Source organism: Trachurus japonicus, chromosome 9 (assembly GCF_045865225.1).
Source record: "Trachurus japonicus isolate A0001 chromosome 9, Traja_1.0".
Lineage (NCBI taxonomy): Eukaryota > Metazoa > Chordata > Actinopteri > Carangiformes > Carangidae > Trachurus > Trachurus japonicus.
The window spans coordinates 32,627,357-32,649,833 of NC_140915.1; the positions used below are offsets into that span (position 1 = coordinate 32,627,357).

A 22,477-nucleotide genomic window follows, 5' to 3' on the forward strand; every position below is an offset into this window, starting at 1 on the left:
GCCTAACGCTTTGCCCCTGAATACCAACTTATTTTTAAGGCCTTTCACTACAAATGATGTTGTTAAAAAAAAAAAAAAAATTGCAGGATGCGTGACGTACATTCACAGAGTGCAGCTGTTCCTCGCAGCGTTGGTTTAAACCACTGATGAACAAAAGCTCTGTTTTCAAATGGCCGAGGGATCTTGATGTGAAAATAGACAGAATTCTACAGTCTAATTCCTGGAGAAAAAAAAAATTAAGACTGTTTTCTTTTCTGTTGAACCAAGAAAAAAAACAATACAGGGTGTGCACAAAAAAGCAATTGTGCAATATGTGGGCTTCTAAAGTATCGTTATGAAGGCTTTTGAGGGAACACACTTCTTACAGGATGACAGAGATTTTCTCAATGAACTAAAACAAAACCTTTTCTGAATATTATAATCTGAATATTGGTAAAGAACTATTTTACTCACATAAACAATTTAGTTGATCATAATGTAGTAAACAGTATGATAAAATGTAGGCTATTGGTTATAAAGAATTGTGATAAGATTCCAGTCAGCTTTCACAGAACAAGAACAAGAGCATATTGACACATACTGAAATGTTGGTAAAATTTTCCCATCTTTCATCAGATCTGTCCAAATTAATGTCAGACAGGCTGGACGAGTGTAGTCACCCTTGACATGATGATAGATTTGTTTAAATCTGCCTTTCATGAATTCGCTGGCAGTGATGTAAATGGCCAGAGTAAACCATTCAACATGAAAATATGATGCGAACTACTATGTCACACTCTATCTCTACTTTGCATCGTCACACCTCGAAAAAATATAAATGTGTGGAAATGAGTGAGTCGTCTGCAAACTGTGTAACTTTTCTGAGAGTCGGTGACAAGAGTCAGATGTGTTTCTTCGGCGGCCTGTGAGATGAATTGCTTTGTGAGCTTGTTTACCAGAGACGGTTTGATTTATTCCAGTTAAGGATTATCATCTCCAGGTTTGGAGAGAAGCCTGAGCCTCTCCATTAATCTCCACCCTGTGTGTTTCCTGTCAGCAGTGACAGATGACCTGCCCTTCAACTCTCTGCCACCCTGTGGAGGAGACACGTCATCAATCAGAGTTCATTTCTTGGCTTCATGCAGTTAGGAGAGAGGGTCCTCAGACGGTGATGCTGGTGGTGATGATGGCACCTCTGACGGTGTGTGTGTGTGTGTGTGTGTGTGTGTGTGTGTGTGTGTGTGTGTGTGTGTGGGTGCGTGCGTGCGTGTGTGTGTGTGTGTTTCTACTTGCTATGGGCTCCCGGAAACAGGATCAGTGACATCAGCCTCCTGTTTTGCACCTCTGCCTCTTCACAAATGAACTGATTATTTATGGGAACGAGGGAGGAGAGTTTAGCAGAGAGGGACTGTCAATAAAGGAGGGGACACAGGGAGAAGTGTTGCAGCAGTAACTACAGCACTGGAACTCATGAATATCATCCTGGCCAGTGTCCATGTGCAAGGTGAAAGAGACATGTCTCTTGGCCCGGCATTCCTCCCTGTAATACGGACTCAAAAAAGAAAAAGAAAAAGTCAGACAGTTCAGACATTAAGTGTGTCAGTAACCGCAGCAGACAGGCTTATCTCCACTGAACCATAGATTGCTGATTTCAAAACAGAGGAAGAATTTTAATTTTCTGTTGTTTGCTCGCTGAGTCCCTACTCTCGTCAACAATAGTTAAAATGACGAACATCTGTTTTTCTGCTGAATGTGGCCACTGTGGTTTTGGGTGTAGCTCATTCATGAGGGCATATTTCTTCAGCAGAACAAAATATGTAATTAATGATGTAAATATTTTGTCACTGGTGTGAACATCTTGGTGCTGAACCCCACTGGTTTGCTGAAGTAGAAATGACAGACGAGTGCGCTCGGTGTACTTTGGTGTCGTCTGTGCTCTTTGGTTGTTGATGTTTCTGTCTCCACAGAGGACCCGGACCCCTGTTTGTGAGATGGCTGTCTATATGACAGGTCCCCGGTGCCGGGGCTGCTCCGTGGGACAGACATGACAGAAGGGGTGAGCCTGGGGCATGGCCTGTCACTCACTATATATCTCACTATTGACTTTGAGTCATTGCCCCTTTCCTTCTTTTCTCCACATCACCAAAAAACATAAGCAGATAAGTTTGTGGGGATGTATCTGTTCCCCACAAGCATCAGGAAGATTTACAGTAAATGAGCAATGCTTGTTTAGATTATAACATTTGGTAACACTTAACTTGATGCCTATCTCTATACCGCATTATAACCATACATATAATGAGTTATAATGCAGTTATAGCACTGTATAACTATAGTTATAATCACTCATAAATTATCATAATGCTTTATAATAATTTAAGCATTTTATCATGACTTATAAGGTCAGGTATATTAATAATGCATTTTTGATGTGGGCATGGCATTATGACCATTTTAAATGAGTGTTTGTAACGATACTATTATTACTACTAGTGCTACTACTAGTGCTATAACTGCATTATAACTCATTATATCTGTAGATAGGCATCACATAAAGTGTTACCTAATATTTTTATCACAAATTAACCAATTATAGATTTTCTTAAAATCTATTAGACCAGACACAGTATAAAGTGATCCATTGTTCACCCTGTTCTCACTGTAACTTGTTGCTTTGGATCCATTCTCTCATTGACCTATAGCCTACAGGACAGACTTGTCCCAATATTCACAAAAAAAGTAAATTGCTGATTCAACTCCAGTTTCAAAGTATGAAAAATAATCAGTCACTCCTCACTATATTATATTTATTATGAGAATTAAGTCAGTCACTGGTAGGTAGCATTATATCTAGTCTGGAGCGCCATACTAGCAGTGCTGAGGCTGTGCTTTGAAATTAAGGCTATTAGCATACGGAGACAATCAATGTTCACATGCTAATATGCTGACTCTGGCATGAAGTGTTAATACCATGTTCACCATTCTAGTTTTGCTAATTAGCAAAGTACAGCTTTGTTTGTACTGAGTTTGTCAGTACTGTATTGATCAGTTTTAATTTTGGACCAGATCTTAGACACGTGGAGTGAAATTCGCGGCAGTTCATAAAATAGACTAAACCACCATGCAACTCCATTATTCCTGTAGCCACGCTAGAAGCACAGTGAAAGAAAAACACAGAAAAATGAAACACATATTGTGAAAGCACACACATGCTAAACCGGCTGTGGCTTAGGAGGTAGAGCGGGTTGTCCACTAACCAGAAGGTCTTTGGATCGATTCCAGGCTCCTCCAGTCAACATGTTGAAGTGTCCTTGGGCACTCAAGACACTGAACCCACACTTGCCCCCCGATTTAAATATGTAAATGAGGCAATATCTGATGTAATATGCGCTGATTTGCATACATTTCCAGAACCGAAATCTGAACAATAGATAAAGCTACTTTCAAAATTCTTGTTTTATTTTGTTGACGTATTAGAGTCAGAAGTTTTTACAGAGGGGATTTTGGAAATCTCTTTTTATCACTTTGTAAATGAGAAAATACAAAAAAAAATCCAATTTTGCCATGTTTTTAGGAATAAAATGTTGTATAAACCAGGCTTTGAATGATATATCAACAATCCCCTCTGTAAAAACCTTCAGAATATAGACAGGAATAAAACTGGAAGGTTTGGTGTTTCTAAGTGCTGCTGAAGTGGAGATTTCGGGTTCAGAGTCTGAGGAAAAACTCATTTTGAGCAAACGGCCTTTGATACCTGACATGACATGGGTCAGACAACAAGTACAGCACAGTATGTCACAGTAGCTGTTAACTTTTGGTGAATTTAGGAGAAATCTACTGATGAAAGAGACAAAATTAAGTAAAATAACCACCTTAATGTGGATTTTCTACCATTTCTTTTGACTTTTCTGAGAGAATACATGTTAAGGAAGAAAAATAGCCCAAAATCTCAAAATTGATCATTTCATTTTTCATGAAAAAACAGTGTTTTTGCCTGTAGTGTCTCCCCTTGAAAAACTGAGGTGAATGCTACTGTTACTGTACTCCGAGTGAGATACACAGTATATCTGGCATGAACTGTGGAGAGAGCATGATGGCGTCTGGAGGCCTGGGTGTGGTCAGGTAAATGAGATGGATGAGGGTGTTTGTTTGGTGTGGAGCTATCAGGGGGTGGAGAGGGGCAGTGGTAGTGGTGTCTGCTCGACAAGGTGTGTGTTGGCGTCCTTACAAATCCTGACGCCTACAGGCATGGCCCCGCCTCTTTCCCACCAGATCGACTTTCTTCAGTGGAGGAATGAGACACAGACACCTCCTCCAGGCTCAGACATATAATCTGGGCCTGTCAGGGCCTTTATCAAACAGGATCAACTGGTGTGCTGGGCCTTTCTCCCCAGTCCCCACAGGCAGCTGGATACCTGCACACGCATTCCTCCGACACATCCCCGTCCCAAGAGGCGTATCGCCTGTCTTTTATGGCAGCTCGGCTCAAGGGCTGGGGTACAGTTGCTCCTTTGCATTGTCCTCATTGAAAACTAAGATAGCAGCATTGCCTTCGATTTTGGAGGTTTTTCCTGATCCCCTGAGCCCCGAAAAATGTCAGAATGCTGATCAACAGAAAATCCCTGTCGAAAAAAAAAAAAAAAAAAAAACAGATTTCATTTTTCTTGGCTTGTTTTGTGATGGCCATCTCTTTGCGCTGCAAGGATAATGACAGTATGACCTAGTGCTTGTAAGAGATTAGCTCAGGAGACCTTTTACAGTCCCTTGAGGATGGTTTAGCCCACCTGAGGGAACCTTTCTTGGCTCAGTCGCTTCAGTCGCTCCAAGGCCCATCGCTGTGAGTGGACAGAGAAGAGAGGGTATGAATCAAAGAAGAAGCGTCGTTGTACGCAGGACTCTAATCATATCACTCGCCCCTGAGCCATATGTCTTTGTACTCTCTTTAATTGAATTGAGCCTGGGATGAGATTGGCTGACATACCTTCTAGTGACTGAACCGCACTTAGAGAGCGAGGCAAGGAATACGAGCAATTTGGGATGGTTGTTTTCTTGGCACAGTATGGTATGAAACCCTGAAGGTATCCTGCAGCCTGCATTCACCCTTTGACTTGTCCAAGGCCTTAGAATTTATTGTCTACTATGAAATAATAGTGAATTTTATTGGCATGTTTGCTACAGCACAATTGCTTGTTAAAGATGGACTCATCGAGCATGACAGGTTTGCTCTCACTGGGGCTTGTTGTGACAAACACTTACCTTATTGAATTTCTCAGTCACGTGTGAACGCATTATTTGCTCCTGACTCTCCGGAGAGGACGTCTGACGTCAACTTGTCCTCAGACTTGGCCAAGCTGAATTACTGGCATCTCTCAGCTTTGCAGCCTCATGGAGGCACATGAAGAATGAAGTTAATGATTTAATGCCTCAGAATCACCCGTTTATTTGTGCCCTTGTCCACCTCTGTTAATCACTTTGTGTGAAGAATTGCACAGGAGGTGCAGACATGTTGCATTCATATCTCCAGCAGTATAGGAACATCCTAACGTGTGCGTACTTGTCTGAGTGAAGTCTCAACACCTTTGTGAGTCTTGTATGAAGCACATTGCCCGGAGCAGTTGGGATTTTCCCTGAAAAGAAACTGAGGTGAAACACATTTTGTCTTTCTTCCTATTTTGTTTTTCCTGCTTCCTGTGCAGCCAGGAGGCCAAACCGTGAAAACCAAACAGAAATGGAAACAGACAGACAGAGAGGTCTTTTCAGGCTCCTTGGCCCATAATCAGAATGGGATGTGGGTTTGAGACTGCAGTGAACAAAGCCAGTGTTAAACGTGGCTGTGACGTCGAGTCAGAGCCGAGGCAGGGTTGGCTGGCCACTGAGGAGGTGAAAAGCTCTGATTTTAGAAAATCATACGTGCCAGACAGCAGAGGATATAATGAGACAGTGAGAGTCTGGCACAGGAGACTGGAACACTTTGTGATGTTTGATGACTAATTTTTGCCAAACTCAGCATGGCCAAGTGCTCCTTGTGATGCTGAGCATTCGGAGTGAGTGGTGACTTGGCTAAGTTGATATGAGAGCAGGCAGCGCAGCAGGCACAGCTGTTAATGCTATACACACACCACCTGATGGAGAGATGAGCTGAGGCCATGCTGCTGTATAGAGGCAGCACCGAATCCTCACTGTTTGTCCTTAACCTGGTGTGTTTCACTGCAGAGAGAGTTACTCAATAACTGCTACAAGCAATTTTAAAAACATTTTAATTAAATCAACATACTTCCTTAATTCTGAAATTATATTATTTTAGTTAAGAAAATCTAACTATGACATCTTGAGTTGATGAAGAAAACCTAGTTTTGATAATATAACTCATTTATTTCACACAGCATGTTTTCCAGAAGAGTATTTGACCAAGTGTTTGGACAGAGAGAGGTTGGTGGATTAATCTCAGCAGCTTTTCAGATTCCTCTGCCTCACACAGGGCATGTTAGGGTTTCCAGCTGCTGTTTCATGCTCCGTTCTCTATGCCATGCAATTATACTGGTTCCCACCGGACGTTTGGATTGGGTGGAGCTCTGCAAGGAATAAGCTCAGGCATTAACTGATCCTCACTGAGCATGACTTACATGAAACCACAAATACAGTTAGAACAAAAAAAAAAGAAAGAAAAAAAAAAAGCTGAGGCACACACAAACTGTAGCAAAGCACAAAGAAAATAAACCTTAAAGATAGCTGCTGCACAGGAAATGGCATTCCAGCACAAAGAGACACCACCCATAATTTTGTAACTGATTCACATTTGAATTCACTCTTATTGAGAGGCCTCACAGATTTGAGGCATCTGATGTCTGTTCAAAAACATTAGCCTCTGGAAGCCTTTCACTGATAAACATCAAACTGTCTCAAGGCAAAGGAAAACATCAAACACATTTCAAACGAAGCCCCTGAAGATATTCTGGGCTCTTGGTCTTTCATCCCTAAAGATAATGCTTTTATTTCATTTCATATCTTACAGTGAGTGTACATCAGAGAACAAGGGGTTGTGTAAGAAGGAAGGAAGGAAGGATGGAAGGAAGCAAGGAAAGAAAGAAAGAAAGAAAGAAAGAAAGAAAGAAAGAAAGAAAGAAAGAAAGAAAGAAAGAAAGAAAGAAAGAAAGAAAGAAGGTTCATCTGCTTTAAAATGAGTACTAAACAGCTGCTTTGGATCAGATGTGAAACCACACGCCGTGTCTGTGCTGCCTGTCTGTGTTGGGGACAATGTGCTGAGACGTGGACAGAGACAGACAGTCCGTTAGGGGCCGGGGCCGGTGACAACGGAATGGTTGTGCAAGAAGGCTGGTGACGCCTGGCACTGAGGCCACGCTCTGCCAGCAGACTGAAGCCTCACTGCTCAGGCGCCGGCCCTTCAACACACTTCATCTTCTGGCCAACAGCGCCCTCTGCTGTCACAAGTCAATAAAACAAAGGCTTGTTGATGTGTCCTGGTGCATCTGTTGCTCATTTAATATTAGTGCATGAAAAATAACTGTGGACAATTAGTATGCTGAAACATCAATATGTTGTTTGTGTCAGTGAGTGACCTGCTGCTGCAGTCCGGAGGAAACTAGTTCACATTAAATTAGTCATTTCTATTGAACCACAGCTGTTTTCTGACACATAGTGCAATATAGAGCAAAATGCACACAGTATAACACTTAATTAAAATTAATTACAATTAATGAGCAAAGGCCATGATGCAGTCAAGTTGAAAATGACAACTCCACAGTTTACTGAAGGTGGTTATAAAGGAGTCAAAACAACAACCTGAGAGAAGAAAAACTGAAAAGCAAAACAGTACAACTATAATAATATGCATTCAACATGATGTAACTGAGAAACAAATGTTTCACTGTCACATATCAACACATTTTGGTTTTCTTTGTGTTGTTCCGACAAGATGATTTAAAGCTGTCACCTCTTGTGACGTGAACAACCAAACAACTTAACATTTAGTTCAGACAATAATTGGTGGATTAATTAGTGCAATGATGATAACTGCTAGTTGCAATACTAAATGTAATGTTTATGAAATCTGGAGTGTTTAATGAATCAGAATTTGGTTTTGTTTTTATGATATAACACTTGTGTATAATGCAGCACTAGGTTCTCATATTGACCTCATCAGAGGTGGTGGCTCTGCCTCTTCACTGAAGCACTGAAGCTTCATGCATTAAAAAAAAAATCTCAGCACCAGTTGCTGTTAAGAAACTGCTAGAATATAAACACCTCCCACAGGCACACACACACATTAATGCACACATGCACACACATTTCCGTGCATCCTTGATGCTCTCATGACTGCAGCAGCAGCCTGACACCTGATAAGAACATGCAGAGTGCTGCCAGTATAATCTTCCATCAGCACTGATGTGACCCCCTCCCCCTCATCTCCCCTCTCTCTCTCCCATGCTGCAGTTGTTTTAAGGTTTTTCTGCGTGTACAACAGTAAATAATTCATTGTCAGCGACGCTGCCTACAGGTCCTGGTGCGGAGAGAGCAGCCTTCCTCCTCATTCCCGCAGTGTGCAATCTGGCAGCAGCTTCTGACAGAGACAGTGAGAGATTGCACAGATCCAGGGAAGCTGCAGAGCACCCACACCCACCGAGGATACTCAGGGACTACCCTGCTCCCCCTCCTCCCTTTCTGTCTCTCATCCATTCTCTCTCTCTCTCTCTCTCTCTCTCTCTCTCTCTCTCTCTCGCTGCCTCTCTCAACTCTGCGCTCAGCATTATCAGAGCTGCTGTGGTTGTAGGCAGGCTGACCATCGTCTCTCAACACGCCACTTGCCACTGAGGAGAAACTTCAAGAAGCTCAGTCACACAGCTTTCCTTTCCCACTGTCTGAGGATGTTGGAGCTTGAAGGGAGATGGCTGAGGCTGATCTGCTTGTCCCTCCTGTGTCTGTGTCTGTGCCTGCCAAGGGAATCAAACGCCAGGAGAGCTCCCAAGATCCCCCGCTGTCCTGCGACCTGCTCCTGTACCAAAGACAGTGCATTCTGTGTGGATACCAAGGCTATCCCCAAGAGCTTCCCCCCGGGAATCATCTCTCTGTGAGTCAAACAAAATAAATCATGTGTGCGCCTTTCACGCCCCAAAAAAACATGTTTTCATAACCTGTATGAAGTATCAGCAGTATATGGGCTGGTACAGATGGCTACATCACTGATGTCACCCTCCATTATGTAATGATGCATAAAATCTACTCCTCCTCTCACCTAAAAGTGAATATAGGTGTGTTTCCTGTTGATGTTTTCTTGATGCAGTGTGACTTGGCATTGGTTGAAAGATCTAAACCAACCAGCATTACGTAACAGTAAAAAACAATAATGTCCATCTGCTATATGCTGAACTTAGTTGAAGAAGCACAGCAGTAAAATCCTGTCGAGCTCCAGGGAAGATGACTAACAATAGATTCTCTATCTGGCTGCAGGAGACCTGCTTCTCCTCTGAGAGATGTAATCTGGAAGAGAGGGCAGAGATACGCTCAATAAAAAAGTACATACAATGAAATGGAAGGCTTAACATCTGATGGCGTCAGGGGAAGGTTGTGTCAAGATGCTCCCTTTTATCTCATATTGACCCCCCTGTTGTCCGTAGATTGAATATTGAGTTTGAACAGTCAAGGGAATTGGAGAGCACAGGCTGGTGGAGGTGGCCTCATTTTACACCGAAGTAGAAGTAAAGAATTAGAGAAGGAAGTTATGTGTCCTAGTTTTTAAAGGAGAGACATGTGCTCAGTCAGACAGGAGTTTACAAGGAATGAAAAAGACACACTTCATGTTGGAAACAAGATATGTTCTCACATGACGTCACACGGCAGAGCTTCATAATCTCCATACATCTACACAATCTGATGAGAGCTGATGTTGTGTTTCCTCTGACCAGGACCATGGTGAATGCAGCTTTCACTACAATCCCAGAGGGAGCTTTCTCACACCTTCACCTACTGCAGTTCCTGTGAGTCCCACCCACCCAACAGAGCATCATACAGCTAGAAAACAGCCTAAACTTTACATTCAGTCTCCCTGTCACAGCCAGTTCAATTGTCCCTCTTTGCAAACACAGACACAACACTACACAGTACACTGCAGGTATGTTTTCTTGCAGCTGATATTGTGGCCCACTCAGACATCTTTTGTTTTGCAGTGACAATGAACGGACTTCAGCTACTAGAAATGAATGGTTATTGAAAACAGTGGTGACATAGCAGTAATAAGAGTAAAGTGGCTCTGTATCAGTGTCATTGCCAATGACTGACTCCCTTCAGTTGTGCTCTGCAAAACAAAGGGCTGTTTATCTCTTCAGATGCAATCAAGAGTGTGCGTTCATGTGTCTGTGTAGGTCTGTGTGCTTGTGTATATTTGAAACGTATTTATCTTATTGTTCAGAACTGTGGTCTTAGTTATCATTAGATTGTATACTGTGATTGTTTTATGTCTTTGAGATCACAAATATTCATAATGTTATTCATTTCTTCATTTGTATGTATAGATTGGTCCCAAAACAAATAGAAATCATTTACTACCACTTGAAATGGCAATCAGTTCCCTAGATGTATCACTCCAACTTTAGCAAGATACATGTTACATTATATTATTGTTATTATTATTAATATGACTGAATCACTGCTGCCTCCTTTCTACAGGCTCTTGAACTCCAACACATTCACCACTATTTCTGATGATGCCTTTGCTGGTCTGTCTCACCTGCAGTACCTGTGAGTGTCTTATTTTATGCTACTAAATGCAAGATAATAATATCTGAAAATAATTTTTGCCTGAATGTACAGAATCACCTGCAGTGTTGTATGTCTTTGTTTTTTGAAATGTATGCTCTGACAGAGGAACTACACGTCCCTCAAATAGTTTTAGAATAGTATTAAAGGGAGTGGAGTGTAAAGGGAGTGTATGTATGAAAAAACAAACAAACACATTGTTCCTCTTACAGAAATGCACCCTTACCGAGGTCAATACACGGGGGGGGGGTTGGTCTGGTTTGTTCAGTAGCTAATGTTGGACAACTTTAAATAGCCTCTTCTGTGTTTGACTGTTTGCTGACTGTGACTCTTCTCTGTTTCTGCTACTCTCACATTATGGTTCATCAGTTTCCATTGTTCTATAATTACCTGAGTTAGTGAGATAGACCTGTTTCAGATTTTTGTACTATTATCAGTTTTCTATTCTTTTGTTTAATGTATCCTCTCTACATTTATGGGGGCATAAGAAACAATAGTCACAATAAAGATTTGACTAACTAACTAAATACATAAATGATGACTTATGTGTACTTGTCAATAAAGTGAATAAATAACTGGAATCATAGCTGCACTTTAAGATTTCAGGATTGGACTCAGTAGTGGACTCAGTATGGCAAAGAGTGCCAAAAGTAGAGCTGAATAATAAATCCTCCTGCAATAGTGAGCACACTGCATCTATAAAGCTGCATATACCATTCTTTGAATTGATGGGCTTTAGGAATTAGTTAGCTGATGGCTTGGAGTGTGCAGTGAGTGGGTCTGGCTGCAGCCCAGCCATCAGCTCTCTCTCTCTGCATCACTGCCACCACAGCCACTACCTGCTGTGAATGCTAATAAAGTCATATTTTCATATCCAGCCGCCTCCAGGAAGTCTGCATATGCCTTATGTCCTCGAGTATCAATAGACGATGCAGGATCAAATGGTGCTGACATGTAGACCTTTGTACCTCTGTGCTGCACTCAGTGTCTTGTTTTGATCACATTAATCAAGAGCAAGAAATAAGCTTTTACCATTAAGTTCAATCAATAATGCTTTACTTTTTTTGCAGCTAATGAACTGAATGTATTAGTGAACAGAATCTATCAAATACAAATTAAAAATTGTACAACGTTAGTCTGTATTGTTGTTAATCTCCCTGTGTTGGGACTCAAACCTATTCTTTAAGACAGACAGGCTGTTACTGTTACCTTGTCATTGTAACTCCACCAGAGCTGCTATTACCGCACTAATGACTGCTTACAGTCACACTCCTATTGTACCCGCCACACAGAGCAAAACCTCCTCTCCAAACAAGAACAACATTATATAACACTGGTTGAATTTCAGAGTTCGTCATCACTGTGTGACATTCAAGCATTTTCTTCTCCCCTCAGGTTCATCGAGAACAATGACATCCAGGCTCTCTCAAAGTATACCTTCAGAGGGCTCAAATCCCTGACTCATCTGTGAGTATTTTCTTCAGCTAAAAAGATGGACACTGTTTCTGTATTACTGAATTACATAAAAGGCAGACATAATGATAACGATTGTATTATTTTTTCAGATCCCTCTCAAACAACAACCTGCAGCAGCTGCCCAGAGATCTCTTCAAACACTTAGACATCCTCACAGATCTGTAAGTGTGTCCACACTGAAATCAAAACAGTGGCTCCACAAGAGGTTTGACCTCACAATCTGTCACTACAGAAATACTGGTTGCCTGGGTTCCCAGAGGGTTTATTGGGCTACCACACTCATCTACAAAACTGTCTGGCTTGAGTGTGTGGTTTTTGTTTGAAACTCTGATCATGCAAGTATTTGGTTTGGTTTTGGTTTTTAAATGAAAACTGACATGTGTTGTCTTTTTCTGTCTGTTCTATTTAGAGACCTGCGGGGGAACTCTTTCCGCTGTGACTGTAAAATCAAGTGGCTGGTCGACTGGATGGAGAAGACCAACACCTCTGTTCCTGCCATCTACTGTGCCAGCCCCTTCGAATTCCAAGGACGCAGAATCCACGACCTGGTACCACGTGACTTCAGCTGCATCAGTGCAGGTTTAATGTGTTTCTTCGGAACATTGTGCCAACAGTGAAGTCATGACATCTTGGTTTCTAAGCCCTCCCACTCTGTTTTTTTTTTGTCCTCCTATAGATTTTGCTGTGTATGAAACCTTCCCTTTCCACTCTGTGTCAGCGGAGTCCTATGAGTTCAATGGAGATCAGTTTGTTGCCTTTGCCCAACCTGATTCAGGGTTCTGCACTGTCTACGTATGGGATCATGTGGAGATGGTCTTCAGGAGGTTTCACAACATAACCTGTAAGTTTCAGACTATGAAGAAAATGCAGAGTGTATCAGAATCAGAATCAGAATACTTTATTGATCCCCAAGGGGAAATTTCTTTTTGTTGCAACAACATCTCCAACTCAAAGTGTACAAGTTAAAGAGCAAAGTAGTCAAGAAATATAAAAAAGAAGAAATATAAATATATATATATATATATATATATATATATATATATATATATATATATATATATATATGTACCTGGTTTGAAAGCAATCCTGATGTTTTTCTGCCTCTCTGTGCCTCTGTCATGCAGCTCGCTCGGCTGTGTACTGCAAACCAGTGGTGATAAACAACACGCTTTACATGGTGGTGGCTCAACTTTTTGGTGGATCCCATATATACAAGTGAGACTGCATCTTGCATACATAGCCAGTGTCTTGTTGTCAACATAGCCTCAACAATATGCCGAGTATTTCTTTGCTTATTTGGCTGAGAGTTGGATAGCACTCTCACAATACGTAGGTGATTAGCTTATTAGCTTTGCATGAAGACTGAAGACAAGGGGAGAAACAGCTCTGATGAAATCCACCTCCCAGTACTTCTAAAGCTCAAGAATTAACATGTTACATCTTGTTTGTTTAATCCATGAAAAGGGTGAATAAGCATGTACAGTATCTGTTCTTTTATACTATGTGTAAAGTTTTATGACCATTTTTATGCTATGACAGGTGGGAAGAGGACCCACAGCGCTTTGTAAAGATCCAAGACATAGACACCACTCGAGTGAGGAAGCCCAACTTCGTGGAGACCTTCCAGCTGGATGGAGAGTGGTACTTTGTTGTAGCTGACAGCTCCAAGGCAGGCTCCACCAGCATTTATCGCTGGAACAGCAATGGTTTCTACTCCCACCAGTCCCTCCACCCCTGGCATCGAGACACCCATGTGGAGTTTCTTGATGTTGCGGGAAAGCCTCACCTCATCCTCTCCAGCGCCTCTCAGCCGCCAATGGTTTACCAGTGGAGCCGGAGCCAGAAGCAGTTCGCCTTCTTCTCTCAAATCACAGAGCTGGCCGATGTGCAGATGGTTAAGCACTTTTGGGTGAGGAAAGTTCTTTACCTTTGCCTCACACGCTTCATTGGTGACTCCAAGATCCTTCGCTGGGAAGGGCAGCGTTTCATAGAGATCCAGACTCTCCCGTCTCGGGGCTCAATGGTAGTGTATCCTTTCACCGTGGGCCTCCGCCAGTACCTCATTCTTGGAAGTGATTTCTCCTTCTCCAGAGTATACCTTTGGGATGATCTCACTCAGCGCTTCCAGCCCTTCCAGGAGCTCAACATGAGAGCCCCGCGGGCGTTCAGCCTGGTATCTGTTGACAACAAGGACATTCTGCTGGCTGCCAGCTTCAAAGGCAACACCCTGGCCTACCAGCACCTGGTGGTGGATCTCAGTGCCAAGTAGACATGTGACTGTCAGAGAGAAAGGAGGCGTCTCTGAGCATATAGCAACATGTGCCAAATAAAGGAAAGACTGCAAAATGTCTAAGCTATGTAACTAAAGATCTGCTGTTTCACCTGATGTTTTAAGCGAGGCGACTAATTAAATTATTAATCCCTTTTTATGCACTATTCCTAACATCTGAATAAACAATGTGGTCTCATACAGTAACATGTCAACATAAGCATCCTGCCACTGTTGCATCACTGCTTCAGTTCTGCCAGTCACATGTGTAGGCCAAATATTTTTCTGAAAGCATTATGTTGTATACTGTACTTTACTAATGTGAAAATGATGTGCATGTGCATCTTCTGAATTATTGACTGGATGAGATTAGCCATTATAACTGAATGTAATACTATGAAGGTTTTCTAAGTGACACAGTGTAGTTTCTCTGTGTACCATTTTGCATGACAAATAATATAACTATGTAAAACAAGCAATACTTACCATTGCAATACTTTAAATCCTTGATTATGTTTCTCTCTCTATATATATATATGAGATTATCTTGAAACGTTTTGGATTAAATGTTTGTTGGCAATAATAACACGGGGTTGGAGCCAGCCTGAGGCATGAGCAAACTAAACAAGGAACCCCTACATTATGTAAACCTACTTAAGTCTTGCTCTGTTTATGTTCTTCATTTAAAGACATACTATTCCATGATTTTGTTATAGTGCCCAAATATGTAGATGTCCTTTTGGATCATAACTTACACTTTTTTTGAAATATGGGAAATGAGAAAGCATTTAGGGCCTATGTTTGGGGGCTATTCTCGATAAACAATTTGGGTGTCATTTTGAAAATCTGGGGATTTGTGGGAACTATAACAAGATCAAAAAATACTATATTAAAGTGATCTTTTTTCAACAAAAAAAATTGCAATCATAAACTGTAATTGTTGCTGTGTAAATCTGCACATGGAAGTGTGGGTGGGACGGGTGTAGCTATTATTAAATCCTGTTCATGGTCCCTCAAAGAAAATGTGTCCTATTTCCAAAGGTTTTTACAGTTTCTTTACAAAAAACGTGACCACCCAAATAATTAACATAGCTGCAGCCACAACTAGCCACTTATCTCCTATAAGACAAATTGGGGTCCATCAGTCTGTAGCCTATTTGATGATATGGTGTATGATGCCGTTTAAATTGTTATGTAAGCGATAATGCCCTTCGAGGTGTCCAGTTGATCAGGAATTGAATTAGCGGAAGCACCATGGATGTATTATATTATCGGGAAGCACCCGTCCGACGCTTCCCGCTTACCGTGCACTTACCAAAGAAATAAATATTAAAGCAGAAGTAAGCGATATTTTTGTGTTAATATAAGTCTTAAATAGTTCTATCTTCCGACAGCAATCACTTCTATAGAGTGTTTGGACCGAAACACGGGTCTGTCAGTCACTCTGCTCTGCTGTAAGCCGAGGAGAACACTTTTCTTGTATCCTACAAGTTTTATCCAATGAGGAGAGAGAACGGCATGAAGGGCTGTGTGTGCAGCCAAGGGATGCGCGTGGTGACGTAGGGACGAGGACCAATAGATCCATGACGAGGGCGGGGGCTGCTAACTCCATCGGCTGACAAGAAATTAGCCAAAACGACCGGATTGCTTACTTCTGCTTTAAATCAATTAGCCTATTCATACTTTAATGTTATTTTTTGTTTTTTGTTTTTTTTTTACTGTTAAAATCATGAGTTTTTCACAAGGAGCGGCTGAGCGGACTATTTAATATCAAAGTATTATTTCAGAAAGAGACAAAATTGGCAGAAAACAAATGAAAACTGCATGGGGGTTTCGGGGGGAAATAAAGATAGATGAGATGCGCATGTACAGCGCGAACTTAGCGCTCCTGAACGAAGCTCTAAGGTGCGCTCGCTTTGTTTTCCGGCGTATCTGCGCGGGTGGAACCTATGGGTGGAACCCATAGGTGGAACCACATATATTCGCTCTAAGACAGAAGACACCGCTCTCCCGCACGGTCCTGAGTTAGAAGGACGCCCACCGCCGTGTGTTGTTGTTGTTATGCGAACCGCTAGCTCGCGTTAGCCGAGTGACAGTGCATCATGGTGAAGTGAGTGTTTTTCTTTGACGGCAGGCGGTGACATGTGAACTGCTGCTCAGAGTTCAGCCTCACCACACCGAGTCTGAGCCCGGACCTTACGCAACGTCAAGTTTACGTGTTTATTTTCTGGTGAGAGTGGGGCTGGTCGTGGGTGCTGCTAGCTAACACGACGCTAACGTGGTCACAGACCAGCTAGCATTAGTTTGGCAGACCTTCCTGGTCCAGACCTGGTCCAGACACGGGTTTAGATCAAGTTTAGCTTCGGGTGCTGCAGATGACTAACTCCGCTGGCATGACGCTGCCGCCGGACTGGGACGACGACGAGCGGATGAATTTCATGTTCTCGGACTTCAAGGAGAACCGAGATGTCAACACCACGGACTGGGACAGTAAGATGGACTTCTGGACGACTCTGATGATCAAGAGCTGCAGGGACCGGGGCACCGTGTGCTTCAACCTGCAGGAGCTGAACAAGACGTTCAGGAGGAAAGAGAAGTCACCGCTGGGTCTGTCCACTGTCGTCCAGTCCATGGCCAGGTAATGTTGTTGTTGTTGTTGTTGTTGTGTCTGCTCCGCTCCTGTGTGCCTGCAGCAGGTCAGCCTGCTCACATCCACTCTGTGTTCACTCCTGTCAGATGTGGGAAGATCCAGAGGGAGTCTGAGTTTGCTGCCAATGTGGACTGTGGCTGGCTGTCCTGGGGGGTCGGCCTGCTGCTGGTGAAGCCGCTCAAATGGACCTTCTCCACCCTGCTGGGGAGCGGCCGCGTCCCTCTGGAGGAGTCCTTCGTTGTCATTGAACTAGTTAAGGTTGGTTAAAGTCGGTGTCCCGTGTCAGATTATCACAAACTTAAAAGCCACCACTACCTTTGCTTTCATCCACCTCTGGTATTGTGGACATGCTTAAACCCTCCTGTTGTCCTCCTGGGTCAAAGGAAGGAATAAGAAGGAAGGATGGAGGGAAAGAAAGAAGGAGGAGGAATGGAACAGATTGGGTCAAGGGAAGGAAGAAGGAAGAATGGAAGGAAAGAAGGAAGGAAGGAAGAAAGAAAAAGAAAGAAAGATGGAGGAGGAGGGCAACATATTTGGTCAAGAGAAGGAAGAAGAAGTTAAGGATGGAGGGAAAGAAGGAAATAAGAAAGAAAGATGGAGGAGGGGAACAGATTGGGTCAACAAAGGAAGAAGGAAGGATGGGGGGAAAGAAAGGATGGAAGGATTGGAAAAGTGATGGTGGAAAGAAAGAAGGGAGTCAGGGCGTCTGGAAGGAAATAAGAATGGAAAAGGAGAACAGATTGGTTCAGAGACGGAAGGACCAAGGGAAAGAAGGGAGGGAGGAAGTGAAAAAGGTGGTGGAAAGAAGGATGGAGAAATGGAGGAACAAGAAAGGAGAGGAAGGAGAAGGGAGAAGGAGAAGGGAGAGAGAGAGGAGGGAGAAAAGGAAAGGAGGAAAGAAGGACCAGTCAAAACAGATTGGGTCAGTTTGACCCAGGGGGGACAACAGGAGGGTTAAACTTGCAGCCATTGCTGGATGATTTCTGTTCTCTTGTCTCTGGTGCTTGACTTGGACTGCTAAAGTTGTGATGGGAGCTCCTCTGTTCAAAGTCATCTTATTCTTTCCAGGAGAAAGCAGCAGAATTACTCAGGGCCTACAGGAGCAGTGAATTTGCAAACCGCCCCATCCTGTCATTTCAAGAGCTGTGTGCTCTCTCCCCTGATGTGTGTGCTGATGAGAGCACCCTGTGCATGGCTCTGCTGCAGCTGCAGAGGGACAAGCAAGTGATGGTTGCATTGCACGAAGGCGAGAAGGTGAGGTGTGGATTACACCACGTTTCATCCATCGTCTTTAGAGGTGTCCCGTGTTGGTAAATTCTCTTGTTCTCTTTCCAGATTGTTAAGTTTAGTCAGCCTGGGCAGGACCGTGTCTCCACCGTCAGTGATGTGGACATAGGCATCTACCAGCTGCAGCGCAGTGAGAAGCTGCTGGGAGAACGGGTGGAGAAACTGAGTCTGGAGGCTAACAAGTAAAACAACTCAAACATTTGCTTCAAACACAATGTTTAGACAATGTTTATTGACTGGTAGGGATTTCTAACCGATGCAGCAGTCTATTTGAGCCAGGCCCATACTGTCTTCTTGCTTATGAAGTGTGGATTCATCATATCACATCGCAGTAACAGTATAGCCAGACTTACATTTATCCTGTTCTCCCATATACATAATATATTATATAATAACCAATGTGCAGCTTGATTTCTGAGGCATCCATTTCCAGGCATTGGAGTATTACTCATGTCAGATTGATTGCACTGTGTTGAAAGAGTTCAGACAATAAGACTTTGTCATTATTGCAAAAATGACTTTGTGTATCTTTGCAGGTGCAGAGAGGAGGCGAAGCTTCTGCTGTCGGAGGGGAAGAAATCACAGGTGGCTATTGACATCTAACTGCAATATTACCATTTCATATCAAGTATCCTGTAGCAGGCAGTTGAGTTGGTTGTATTTTCCACAGGCACTGAGGTGTCTGAGAGGCCGCAAGAGGGTAGAGAAGAGAGCAGACAACCTGTTTGCCAAACTGGAGACCATCAGAGGAATCCTGGACAGAATAGCCCAGTCCCAGACTGATAAAATGGTAACAAACCTCCCTCTGTCAACACTCTCTCTATGAATATGAAGGTTTTCTGTACCTGAGTCAGTCAGTATTTGAAGAGTGTGCTGCTGAACACATCTGTACTGTAGGTTATGCAAGCATATCAGGCTGGAGTGTCCGCCCTCAGACTCTCTCTTAAGGATGTGACAGTGGAACGTGCTGAAAACCTCGTTGATCAAATCCAGGAGGTAGGTGTTATCTATTTTAAGACCATCACATAGGGTATTTTATTATTTTATTCCAATCTTACACTTAAGCATCTTATTTGTTCCACCAGTTGTGTGACACCCAGGATGAGGTGAACCAAGTCATATCCAGTGCTGCTCCTGGTGCAGGTATGCTATTTTGTCATTGCTGTTTATTTTATACAGTAAGCTGTATATATGTATATCAGTGAGAGCTACGTTTGTCCCGTCTTATTGTAGGTGAAGACATAGATGAGTTGGAGGAAGAACTGAAATCTCTGCTGGATGAATCAAAGCCAGACTCTGTGTCAGGTTTACCCGACGTTCCAACAAACGCTCTGCGACCCTCTGGGGAGCCGAGCCTCCCAGGTAAAGACCTGCTCCACTCACTGCCGGCTGTACCTTACAGCCACTTGAATATTACCACTGAGCAGCTGGAGGAGGAATTAAATCAGTTAACACTTACAGATTCAGGTTTGCATTTCCAGACTTCTCAATTTTGTTTCCTTCACTGGGTTATAATGTAAATGTTTTGGAGTAACACATGGTCACCTCTCTGTCCAGGCTCGCAACTGAAGAAAATGACGTCGCCTATCAAGACATTAGAGCCAGCACAGTGATGGCATCTGTGAAACATGGCAAGTTTCTGCATAAACATATCAAGAAAAACTGAATCACTGAAAACTTTCTGAGAGATCATAAAAGTTTAAAAAAAAAAAAGTACTTAATTAGGAAAATCATAACTCTAAGCGTTCTTAAGTAGATATCAGGAGGAAACCAAGACACTTTCTGTCATTTAATGAAAATAGGAAATGCATTTATTGTGGAGGCGTGCCAAAAATATTTTTTTAAATATTTCGTTTTCATAAATTTCACAATTTTTTAGCTTAAGAGTCCACAGACATCTCCGTCACCACTTACCTGAAGGCTCTCAAGTCAAAAATAAAGATTTTAATGGTTTGAAATGTTCTTTGGTGTGCCGCCACCACCAGCAGGAATACTTTTAATTTTGTGGTATTTTTGACAAGTAAAGGACAACAGCTGTATTTGTGGTTTATTGTGTGTATATTGATGTTTGTAAATGTCCCCCTTTGACAGTCCTGTAAAGTGTATTAAGTGGCCTTTTAAACTGTAAAATTCAACTGAAACATAACACAGAATATTATGCCAAATGATTTATGAAGACATAAGTATATTTAGCCTCACTGCAACACACCTGTGAGAAGTGAGAAAGCCTACCTGAAGTGAGTTTAACCAAATATGTTTCACAAAATAAAGTTTATTTTAATCATTTGTCTAGTTGTGGTATGTGTTTGAAGCCGATACAGAGCTGAGGAGAAGCTACACTTCTTTATTCTTTGGTCGTTTATGTGTGAGTGAGTACACTTTAATTGGCTCCACTCAGCAGTTATGGTTGGTTTGCATTTTATTCTTTGGTTATTCCAGTGGTGACACCACACCTCAGCAGACACCACAGGCAGAGCGTGAGCTAATGAAAACTCTGATCTGAACAGACAACCAGGAACAGGAAGAGGTGATCCTCTGTCTGGTCTGTAGTTCCTGTTGCTGTTACACAGGACAGTGCCAATTGAACATTTATAGAAAAATGTTTGTAAAACACTGATTCAGATCATTCAACCTTTTTCTCAGTATGTTTTCTCTAAGTACAGTACTTTGGCCACCAGGGGTCAGTATCAGCCATACAGATACATCTGACTGAGACACAATTAAATCAAATACTGTACTATAGTCTAGTTTTAGTTATACGGTAGTCTTAAACCCATTCTCTGCTTCTACAATCTCATTTCTTATGTTTAGTCTTTATATTTTAGGTCCGTGTGGGAAATCATTTGCTACTGTTGTTTGTACACAATATCTATATACAGTATATATAGTTCTAGTGGAAAGTATCACACACATAGTCCAAATACATTTCTTCCATCAACAGAGCGGGTGAAGCTCAGGACCTTTAAAAATGAGCTGTATGATATTGAGAGTACTTTATAAATGTTAGGATATGTGTAGCAGTGGTAGGATGGAGACATGTTGACGATAATAAGTATGTTGAGTAGCTGACAGGAAGAGACCATTAAAATAAGTTTCAGATGACTGATTATTTTGATCAGAATGTTCTTGAAGATGGTGAAGGAAAGAAATTTAGATATTTAATGTCTTCCAAGAGCAAGACATAATATTCTTTCAGGATTTAAAAAGCCTCTTAATGCCCTCTTCCTTTCTTGTGTAGAGCTTATTTAGCAACAGCATGTTATATATTCACAGTTATACAATTATTTTTATTCTGTTCTTCTCAATTCTGTATTGTTTTCTCTCTCTCTGCTGCTACACTACAAAGGAAAGGGTCATTGAACTAACACTAAATGTCAATCTCATGTATTATACACAATCTTTATAATCTACAATTAATAATCTCAGAATGTGTAACCAATGTAATAATATACTGTCCTACAATATAATGCCATATTATATATCAAATACCATTGTTATTGTTTGTGTTGTGTGGTGAGTGGTAGTATAATTTTCATGCTCCTCCATCATTTAGCTTTGATGTTTTATGAAGACACAGTGGCGGAACTGTTTTCACAGCCACTGCCTTTTCAATAACTGATTAGAGAGTTGGACCTGAAGTTGTTGCTTGGAGGCGAGAGCAGGTAATCTCATTAATATGATACTGAATGGTCACGGTTCTCTTTCTTCAGAAGCAGTTCTGCGGTGCACTTCAGTGCAACACTCCCACCAGCACCTCCTCCACCTCATCCACCGGAGCAGCGCAATGGACTTGGCTTTCACACATAATGGCATTACTCTTCTTATCACACCCTCGTATCACTGACTAATTCAGCATTTGTTACAGAGGAGGTATTGAATGGGCTGATAAAAGTCATGCGAATCGTTACTGAAATGCCCAAACTCAACCGTACAAGACTGAGCAGCTAAGGGCGACTTTGAATAGACGTGTTACACACAGGGAACATCTTTTTGATGACTGTTGTTCATCTCTTCACTGGAATCCAGGAGACTCTTAGAGCATCAAA

At 42.1% G+C, this 22,477-nt stretch overlaps 2 protein-coding genes across 3 annotated transcripts; both read left to right on the plus strand.

Moving 5' to 3' along the window:
* The first annotated feature begins 8,454 nt into the window (after positions 1 to 8,454).
* On the plus strand, positions 8,455 to 15,517 carry lgi3 (leucine-rich repeat LGI family, member 3). Its single transcript, XM_085787469.1, has 9 exons — positions 8,455 to 9,064; positions 9,900 to 9,971; positions 10,660 to 10,731; positions 12,145 to 12,216; positions 12,315 to 12,386; positions 12,635 to 12,804; positions 12,902 to 13,066; positions 13,350 to 13,440; positions 13,765 to 15,517. Exons 1-9 carry the CDS (start codon positions 8,862 to 8,864, stop codon positions 14,492 to 14,494), a joined length of 1,647 nt encoding a protein of 548 aa, XP_085643595.1. The 5' UTR covers positions 8,455 to 8,861; the 3' UTR covers positions 14,495 to 15,517.
* Positions 15,518 to 16,542: 1,025 nt separating this feature from the next.
* Positions 16,543 to 20,717, plus strand: chmp7 (charged multivesicular body protein 7). 2 transcript variants are annotated; one of them, XM_085787470.1, is made up of 10 exons: positions 16,543 to 17,132; positions 17,231 to 17,402; positions 18,213 to 18,398; positions 18,480 to 18,613; positions 18,968 to 19,016; positions 19,102 to 19,221; positions 19,329 to 19,427; positions 19,517 to 19,574; positions 19,665 to 19,898; positions 19,989 to 20,717. In XM_085787470.1, exons 1-10 carry the CDS (start codon positions 16,870 to 16,872, stop codon positions 20,042 to 20,044), a joined length of 1,371 nt encoding a protein of 456 aa, XP_085643596.1. In that variant the 5' UTR covers positions 16,543 to 16,869; the 3' UTR covers positions 20,045 to 20,717. The 2 variants fall into 2 exon arrangements, with proteins under 2 accessions (XP_085643596.1, XP_085643597.1); XM_085787471.1 differs by having other exon boundaries at positions 19,665 to 19,793.
* The last annotated feature ends 1,760 nt before the right edge of the window (positions 20,718 to 22,477 follow it).